The following is a 9,818-nucleotide window of genomic DNA, read 5'->3' on the forward strand; positions in this document are numbered from 1 at the left end:
TGAGCGAGCAAGGAGAGAGTGTTCTAGACAGGAGGAACAGCCTGTACAAAGGCTTGGGTGTCAGTGAGAGCCTAGCATTTCCCAGGAACTAAAAGAAGGTTGACATGGCTAGAACAAAGTGACGGGGTTGGTGGTGGGGCGGGGGGGCAAAAATTGAGGCTGGAGAAGTCGGCAGAAATCTGGACTTCGTTCTCAGAGCAATGGGGAGGCGCTGAAGGATTTTGAGAGGGAGGAGCCTTGCTCAGATTTGTGTTTTGGGAAGATGACTGAGCTTTGGTGAGGAGGACAGACTAAAGGGACAAACCTGGAAGCTGGGAGAGGAGTGTAGGGAGGTGGTCCAGCAGAGGGATGAAGGGGGTGGCCATGTGGGTGGTGAGGAGGAGATGGATTCAAAACACATCTAGGTGGTCGAGTCGACAGGTCTTGCTGATCGAACGTGGAAAGTGAGGGATGACCCTTGTGTATCTGACCTGAGGAGTCAAGGAGACCGCCCACCTGTCAGGAACGATTGACACATCAGTGAGCACGGCAGGCCCTTGGGACAGGGGAATGGGGCATATTTTCAGATGGGGGCATGGAGATAACATTTGGGACCTTCACCTGTCAGCCCCCATGGGGAGGGCAGGATGAATGTAGCTTTAGCTGTCAGAGGATGGAGCTGAGTGAATAAAGACTACATCCCGACCGAGATGCTCTGCGAGAACCTGGGCAAGTCATTGCACCTCCTGGAGCCTCAGCTGCCACTCCAGTGACAACTGTCATGTGCAATTGGAAGACAATGAAGAGCCTCCACCCCATCAACCTGTCCCGAGCTCTGAGCTCTGAGCCTCAAATTCTTAGCTGTTGTTATAGCCCCAGCCCACAGCAGAGCCAGGGGTAGGGCAGGAATCCTTTCTACTTCCCTTCCTTTCAGGCTGAAGGACCCAGGGTTCAGCTAGTTCAACCCTTCAGGCTAAAGCGGGGTGGGGAGGTGAGGGTGTTGAACCCTTTCAGCTGGTTTTACCCCGAGGGGACTCCCCGTGGCAACAGTGTCGGGGCCAGAACAGAAGGAGCAACAGGTGCATAGGCAGAGTGTGGGGCCAGTTTGAGTCAGAGATGTTCAGACAGGGAGTTGCCGTCGCTTCCTCCCACTCAGCTCCAATTCTTCTTTGACTCTGGTCTCCTAACTGGTCCCTGTCTGGCCTGCTTCTTGTCCTGTGCTCTTGCCTTTCCTCTAGCAGGAGTGCCCTGTTACCCCTTTGTAGAGGTCTGCCTCACTGCCACCTCCTCCAGGGAGTATTCCTGATTCCTCTGACAGACCTCTGAGCCTGAGAATCCTCACGGCACCGTAAAGGTCTCCTGAGGCCCTTATCACAGTCCCAGACTCCAAGACACTCCATCTGGAAGGTCCCTTGGAACCTGTTTCATAGCTGGAAGAACCAAAGAGGAATAAATCAGTTAATCTTTGGTGAGGAAAGCACCACAGAAATGTCCCTGGTCTTTGTGGCCTCCCAAGTAAGGCCAAAAGGTGTGCTCAGCCCTCCACGGTTTCTCCCAGGCACCTGCTCGTCTCACCTCCTTCTCCTTTGGTCCTGTATTCACTCAGTCAAGCCTCATGGAAAGCCCACTGTGTGCCAGGCACGGCACTTGGCGCTGGGGATACCCATGGTGCTGGGCAAAGCAGACGCGCCCTTGTCCTCACAGAGCTTGCTCTCTCAGTGTCACCTCCGGGCCATTTTGCCCACTGGAGTTCCCTCCTTGATCTCTGCACATTCCCTCCTCTGCACCTTTGCTAAGCACTTCCCTCATGTGGAATGCCTGTCCCTCCTTTTCTCGGTTTGACTCTTCCTACCCACAAGGCCCAGCTCATTGGCCTCCTCCTCCATGCAGCCTTCCAAGTTGGCCAGAAGCAACGTCTCCCTGCCCTGGGCCCCATGGCCTTTTAGCTCACCTGTACATCCCCATGTGTGGCCATGCCTTGTTCCTCCAGCCCCACCAGCTTCAAACGCCCCCTAGGGCAGGGGCTACATCTGGCCTCTGCCCGCCCCACCGTCCCTGGCACAGGTAGGCACACAACAGGTGCTCACTGGCACACTTGCTGCTTTGTTCCCTCTCTCTCCCCTGCCAGGCACCCTGCACCAGTCCAGAGCTAGTGCAGACCCTCTGCTCCTGTTGTTTTCACCCATTCCTTAGAAGGGGCCGGGGAATTTGGGTCCTTCCAGAGAAAAGTTTTGAGTCTGTTACAGAACAACGGGGACTGGAAACCCACTCAGGGAGTTTCCCCAGAAGTGGGGGCTGGGGCCTCGCCGTTAACAAACTGCTGCTCATCGTCGGAACAGTCCCCTGTTGTCTGGCCCAGAACATTTGGGGGGTGAGCGGGCAGTGGCTGTCACAGGTGGAGAAGCCACACGAGTGGGCAGCAGCCACTGGGCACAGGCCATGGAGAGCAGAGAGGTCAGGAGCCTTTCCACCTGAGAGGGGAGCATCAGCAGAGGCACACTGCCTTGGTCTCCTCCTAGGACCTGGGCCTTCCCCATGTACCTCTGGGCTTTGGTGTTTCCTCTGGGCCCAAGGCTCTGTCTCCAGGCCAGAGCTTCCCTCTCCCCAGCCAGGGTCACCAGGGCACCAGCACCCCTTCCCCAGCCCAGCCCAGCCTCCTCTGACTCAGTAGGTTGGGGACTGCTGGGTGTTCCTCTGTTGGAGATGGAGGTTGCCACCCCCCACTTCTGCAGGAAGCTGGAGTCAGACATAAGCACAAGCAGGGAGACCCCACTCCCCTCCTCTCCTCTCCACTGCACGTGCAAATGGAAGCCTGCTCTGGGGACAGGAGGCATGGCCCAGCCAGATGGGCAGGGTGATAGGGAACCAGGCTGTGGCTTGAGAAGTGGGCAGACTTAGGGGTCTCTGGCAGGTGATGTGACCCTAAGAGAAGCAGAGAAATGTTCATGCGAGGACCCCATCTTTCTCAGATTTACCCTCGGACAGTCCAAATGTCCCTCTACAGGTGATGAAACTGAGGCCCAGAGAGGGTCTGTGAACTGCCCAGGGTCACACAGTGAGACCGTGACAGAGGATCCTGCCTACAAAGAGGTTCTGCCATGGACAAGGGGATGCCCCGCCCCCAGGAACTGAAGCAGCCGGAGCCTCCCAAGGTGGCCCTGGGGGAGGAGGAGAAGCACCTGGCCTTTCCTTCTTATCGTCTAGTCCGGTGGCACCATTTCCTCTCACAGGTTCACCATGAGGACTGATGAGGTTCTGTCTGAGCAGTGCTCCTGGTAGAGTCAGGTATCAGCAAACACCACCTGCTATTGTCATAATCGCTGGTAATGCACGTTTACTAATGGCACATTTACTCATGAGCACACAGCGGACTGTGAGAGGGCAAATGCACCTGACACCATGTTGCAGGGGCCGTCATTCCGAGCTGCCCCATGTAACTCAGGGACATGGTGGAGCCAGGCCAAAGACCCGCAATCAGAATCAAAGCCCAGGGCCACCTTGCTTAGAGGCTGCCCTGGACTTTCACATAGTTAAGGGACTGTCATGCTCTGGTCCAGGGGAGCTCGAAACACATGATCGGCCATGTACTCTGGTGACCAGAGGGCTGACCCGATACAGAGATGCTCTGACCCATGGACTCCTGGAGAGTCTGCGCAGGGTCTGGTTCAGGCTGGACTCTGACCGCGTGTCTGATGCAGACTCGGCTCTGCCGGGAGCCAGAGGCATCCTCCTCACTCATGGATCCTTTCATTCTGTTCTTCAACCTAGTGTGAGACGCCACATTTGTGGGAATGTGGTTTCCCAATCTATCCAAGTGCAAATTCGGACTAAATGATGATTCAAACCTTTTTGCTTCTGGCCTTCTGTGGTTCAGAGGAAGACTGTGAACTTGAATTTAGGGAAGGACCCACAACCAAAGTTGTCTGGGCATCAGGGCTTTCTCAGAATGAGGTGGAGCTTGGACCCTCCCTGCAGAGAGACACCTGTGTGCCTGTGCAGCTCGCCAGCCCTGGGGAGACCTTCCTGCACCCTGAACCCCTCTTGGCCCATGCACAAAGGAGGCTCCCCAGCCTCTGAGCAGGGATGAGCCCAGTTTACGTTGGAGGCTTTTCTGTTCTACTAATACAGGAACAAGAAATGTCCCCTGCAAAAGGAGAAGTGTGTCGTTGGGGCCCCTGGACACATACCCCACCTCTGTCCCCCGTTGAGTGCCCATTCTCTGGAAAGCCACAAACATTCCAAGCCTGGACTTCTACTGAATCATCTCAAATTCTTCGAACTTTACTATTTAGGGAAGGATGTGGGGTGGGGGAGGTGACAGGAGGCGGGACAAGGTCCCCGAAGAGGTTAAATAGGTCACCTCCACACTTGGCTCTCATCCTTGTCTCCCCTGAGCAGAGAGCCTCGCCTGGACTCCCGGCACCATGACCCCGCTGAAGATGACTCTCCTGGTCACCCTTCTTCTGGCGGCTTCCCTGCAGGACACCCATGCAGGTGAGAGCAGAGGAGGGGGCGGGCGCTGAGGCCACAGCAGCCACACATACATATGTGTGTATTATTTGCACCCCGCTTATTCTTACAAAGATGTGAGAGGCAGGCGACAATGGGATTTTTGAGGGAGGCATTCAGAGGAAAATAGTGATGAAGCTGAGGACGAGGACGAGGACGAGGAAGAAGAAGATAAGGGCGCTCCAGTGCTTGGGGATTGGCTTGGTGAGGAAGAAAGTGTGCGCGCGTCTCACACTGCAGTGGTTGTGAGGCAGTGACTATGCTTGTTTTGACAGTGGAACGTGAGCAATTCTCAAAAGTATTGGTGAGCATCTGTCTTATGAGTGGGTCTTGCATACCATGAGGGAATCAGCATAAAAGCAGGAGAATAGGTTTTCGGAGGATATGAAAAAAGAGGTTTTTACATTCAATTGGGAAAGGAAGACTGAAATCAGGCACAAAGCCAGCGAGTGACCTGCCTGGTGACAGAACTGTAGTCCCTGAGGTTACCTTCTCAGCGGGGCCGCTCAGCTGTGAGAGTGAGTCAGCCTGGTCAGAGGGCAATCAGGGCTTCTTAGAAAACAGCTAGCATGGTATTATCTAAAGCCACAGGTCACCAGTTTGCTTTGCAAGTGTTGGATATTTGTTGTCATGCAGAGACAAGGAAACTGAGCCCCAGGAAAGTGTCTCAACACCTCAGGCCTTCGTTTTATCATCTGTAAAATGGGGCAGTGATAGCACCTGTCTCCAGGTGTGCTGTGAGGACTCAGTGAGCTGCTGCGGCGAAAGGTTCAGCCCAGAGTAAACATGTGCCAGTTCAGGGCTGGTATTGAGTGTGCACACACAGCTATACGGTAAATAAGCATGCACGACTCCCCCAAACACACAGACACTCACACACGCACACACACACACACACACACTCACACATAGACATATGAAGACACACACTCACAACAGACACATATACAAACCCTCCCAGACACACACAGATACATGCACATACATACCTGGAAACACCCAGGGCTTCCCAAAGTCCACATGGAGAACTCATGCATACGATTGTGCACACAACAACAAACAGACACATGAGCAGGCCCCTCCCATACTCCCCACATAGAAACACACTCACAGCCCCTCCATAACAAATCCCCCAACAACACACGGAAACGGACACAACCACCCCCAAAACACAGACCCAGCCCTATGCCTCATAAACACACACGGGGACACACACACACATGTACATGGGGACTCCCCTCCACAGATACATCAGCGCACACAGACCCAGCACAGACAGACCCTCCCCACAGCCACAAACCCACCCAGGTACCCCCCCCCCCCACTCACAGACACTCCTGTTCCTGTTTGTTTCTCTGTAGTTCGAGCTACCAATGTGGGCCGGGAGTGTTGCCTGAAGTACTACAAAGGAGCCGTTCCTCTCAGAAGGCTGGTGCAGTGGTACAAGACCCCAGAGGACTGTCCCAAGGATGCCATCGTGTAAGTCTGCCCCTGACCCCCTGCTCCTGGGAGCTGAGTGTGGGAGAAGGAGGACACTGGAGCTCCCAGAAGGGCCACTGGGGAGAGGAGAAGAGAGAGTGGGGCCTTCGTTGTCCCCTCCACCCCCTGGTCTTGACCCTCAGGGCCGTTCCTGCACCCCACACTGCAGCCACGAGATCCACCCTCTTCATTGATTTATGGGACACCGAGGCCCTGAGAGAACTGGGACAGCCCCATGTCACACAGGCAGTTGCAGCCCATGTAGTCACTTCCCCTGGCCTGGTCCCAAGCCCGTCTGAGCAGAGATCCAGGCACCAGGCCCCTACCAGGCTGTGGGTGAGCTAGGCTGTCTGAGGTTGGCGCCAGAAGGTCCTGCCGCCCTGGCTCTCTGGGAGGGTCCTGAATCACTGAGGACAGAGTCCAGTGTCCCAGCTTTCCCACTAACCCCGTGTGACTTCAGCAGGTCCTGGTCAGTGCAGGTGAGGCTGGTCCCAGGGCTCTAGCAGGTCTTCCTGCCCTGACATCCTTGATGGTTTTCTCCTTCCGTGTAGGTTTTTAACTGTTCAGGGCAAGTCCATCTGTTCAGACCCCAATGACGTGAGGGTGAAGAAGGCAGTCAAACACTTGAAAAACATCAAGAAGTGACATGGTGGTGTGCCCTGATTTCTCCCTGGACCATTTGGAAACTTCTGGAGGCCTCAGTATTCGCTACCCCAAACCTCAGCTGCTTGGTTCCAGTGAAGGCCCTACGAGGACAAAGAGGATCCTAGGTCTCCTTTTCTGAACTGGAACCATGGCGTGAAAGGGGTCAGATTAAACTCTCTCTCCCTCAGCCTGGGTCAGTGTGTTCTCTCTGTCCGTGATGTCACACTGAAAAGGCCCTCAGAAGACATCTGGTGTGCCCTGTCCAGGTCAGAAAAGGAACTGAGGCTTAGAGGGGGTCATGGCTGCAGGCCACACTCAAGTGAGGGGCGGCCTGATGAGAAAGGCCCAGGTAGGGGTGGGGCTAAGGAGGTCCATGGGATAAACAGGGCAGGAGTGGACAAGAGGCTCAGCAGACCCTTCTCTCTGCCTTGCACTGGCAGGAAGGGGTTCTGGAAAGGGTCATCCGGGTTCTCTCCCATCTTGTCTGCCCCTGAAGTCCTCCAGTCTCTTCCCAGACTAGACTTTGTGCTCATCTGTGATCCCTTGCCCTGCAAAAGAGCTGAGGACACACTTCCGCTTAAGCAATTGATCCAATTCCACAAATGTTTCCAGGCCCCTTCCTTGTAGAGGTTCCGCCGAGCACTGGGGAGCTCCCTGGCCTGGGGGTTCTTGCAGGCCCTTCCCTATCTTGCCCACTTCCCACACACTGCAGTCCAGCCAGCCCAGAGAATCTTTGCAAGGCCCACCTCCTTCTCCCAGCTCAAATCCCAGGCTGGCTTCCAGGGCCCACGTCCTCTGCCTGCTTCCAGGCTGTCTGAGGTCTGAGCCAGCTTCACTTCCCATTGCACCCAGCCCTCATCTCTGGCTCCAGTCAGCCTGCCCCACCCTCCCAGCACAGACATCCCACCCAGCGTCACCAGAACCAGCCTCCAGGAAGCCTTCCCTGATTCCTCCAGCTCTTTCCTGCCGATTCCTCCAGTTTTTAGGAACTGTAGGGCAGCCTGCCCTGTGACAATCCCTTTGTCAATGTGACAAATCCTGTGCGGTTCTGTCAGTACTGTCCAATAGGTGGGGCACTCTGTGAGCCACCCTGGGCACCCCGCAGCCCACATGCTCAGAAGGAGGGCAATGGGGAGGTTATGGCTCATCACTCTCAGGCCCCTCTGTCCAGGCCCAGCTCAGGCTGGAGCCCTGGTGCGCAGGGGGAGTCAGTCTCCAGATTCTAGCTCTGCCTCACTCTCCTGACCGGCTGTGGGCTCGTGGCCCCTCTCTCGGGCCAGAGACTTGGGTCCTTCTCTTCCTAGGATTCTGTGACCTGCATTGTTTCAGGGACCAGCAGTTCTTTTCAGGCAAAGTTTTGCCTCCTGCTGCCCCCTTGTGGCCCGTTGTCAAGCCCACTTTGCAGTAGGGGCAGGAATAAAACAACAGTAATAACAATAATGAAGCTGTTGCTGCTGATGAACTGGCTTCTCTGTGACCCCAGTGTCCCCTCTGCCACAATCGGGCTCTTCCCCTGCTCAGATCCCGAGGAATATCCCTCAAACAACTGCCTCGGACCCAGAGTCCTGGGGACAGCCCAGTCTGAGTTCTTTGTGGAAAAATGTTGTCTGGGTCCATTGGGCCAGGGGTGGAGGAAGGATGATCTCAAAAATGGAGGTGGGAGAATGAGCCCCTGCCACAGCGAAGGAGAGCAAGGGCTGGGGCGTGGCCCCTTCACCCTGCAGGCCAGAGCTGGCAAGACATTCAGGACATGCGTTTCATCCAGCGCATTGCAAACTTGTCTTAAAAGCAGCAGAACATTTCCATCCCGGTGAGATCTCCCTCAGAAGCCCATATCATAAATGCATAAACGGAGCTGCTGTGAGGACTGGAAAGGGTTGGGGCGCGGGTGGTGGTGGTGGCAGGTGGGTGTGGGGACAGAGTCCCGGAAAGAATTTTCTGGCTCTTGGCCTCACGTGGAAAGGTGCTGGCTCGGGTAGTAGATGGTCATCAGCTGTGACTAGATGGCCATCAGCTGTTACCGGTTAGCCATTTGCCACCAATATAACTGCCGTGGCCGAGCTAGCAAGCGCGGATTGCGGAGATGCGCGGCTTGCAGTTAGCACGGCGGATTGCTGTTGGCAAGTGAGGTTGGTTGGCAGAAAAGCAGACAGCAGGTTGTGGATTGTGTGGCTCCTGCTTCCTGTGTCTCCAACACAGCCAGCGAGAATATAGTGGTATGACTCCCCTAACTATGGCTCCGTGGGTGTTCCTTTTTGGCCTCACCATATCTTGCATTCTTCTGTGGGGAGCGGGAGCTGAGACCCCGCATGACACCCTGCATGACAGTGGGGCTGCGGGTGGGAGACGCGGGTGATGGGACCAGCCACCAGGCGAGGCTCCCTTGCAGGCTCATCAGGGAGGTGGGGGCTTAGTTCCCGGGCATTTTCCTGGAGACCCAGGGTCTTATGTGTGGGTTTTTCTAGTTTAAAAAATGAAATGCCTTATAAATACAAAATACATGATGTATATGTAAGAAATACAAGCCGGTCATAAACACCTGTATACACATCATCCCGCTTAAAAAACGCTCTCTTGTCCCGTTTCCGGCACCCTTCCGTCAACCTCCAGAGACAACTACGTTCCTGAATTTCATCCTTCTTCTTGATTTCCCTTAGCTTGTCACATGTGTGTATATACACTATACATGTATATATGAATATATATGAATAATGGATGCATCTTGCATGTTTTTAAACTTTTGAACTTCATGTAAAAAAGGTAACAGATTTCACACACACACTCTTCTGTGACTTGCTTTTGTGGCGCCAGGTCCTGTGAGGTTCTCCCATGGTGATGTGTACACCTGCAGCTACAGCCTATCATTTTTCACCGTATGTCAACACGACTCATTCATCCATCCTCTTGTAAATGGCCATATGGTTTATTTCCAGGCTCTTGCTATTACAAATAGTGCTGCCTTGACATTTCCAGCTTGTCTTCTGGTGCACGTGTAAAAGAATTGATTTCTCTAGGGCAGTGGTTCTCAACCGTGGACACACTTAGGATTACCTGGGGAAGCTTTGCAAAGTGATGACACCCTAAGCTCTATTCCAAAACACAGACTTAAGTGGTCTTTGGGGAGGAGGGGTCCCAGGCATAGGTTTTTTTCTTTTTTTTTGGAAGCTACCAGGTGATTCTAATATACAGTTGAAACTGACACTATA

The 9,818-nt window shown here is 54.4% G+C and overlaps 1 protein-coding gene across 3 annotated transcripts in view; it reads left to right on the forward strand.

Annotated features, from left to right (window-relative positions):
* The window catches only part of CCL17 (C-C motif chemokine ligand 17), a 22,222-nt gene extending 15,432 nt beyond the window's left edge, over positions 1-6,790 (forward strand). For 2 of the 3 annotated variants that reach the window (XM_033127944.1, XM_033127945.1), the window contains 3 exons: positions 4,378-4,473; positions 5,850-5,967; positions 6,519-6,790. In XM_033127944.1, coding sequence (XP_032983835.1) covers positions 4,404-4,473; positions 5,850-5,967; positions 6,519-6,612 — 282 coding nt within the window. In that variant the 5' untranslated portion in view covers positions 4,378-4,403 and the 3' untranslated portion in view covers positions 6,613-6,790. Of the gene's footprint in view, positions 1-3,108; positions 3,265-4,377; positions 4,474-5,849; positions 5,968-6,518 lie in introns of those variants that run through there. The other variant, XM_033127946.1, reaches the window with a different exon arrangement.
* Positions 6,791-9,818: the final 3,028 nt, after the last annotated feature.

The sequence above is a fragment of the Rhinolophus ferrumequinum genome, chromosome 15 (assembly GCF_004115265.2).
Source record: "Rhinolophus ferrumequinum isolate MPI-CBG mRhiFer1 chromosome 15, mRhiFer1_v1.p, whole genome shotgun sequence".
Taxonomy (NCBI): domain Eukaryota; kingdom Metazoa; phylum Chordata; class Mammalia; order Chiroptera; family Rhinolophidae; genus Rhinolophus; species Rhinolophus ferrumequinum.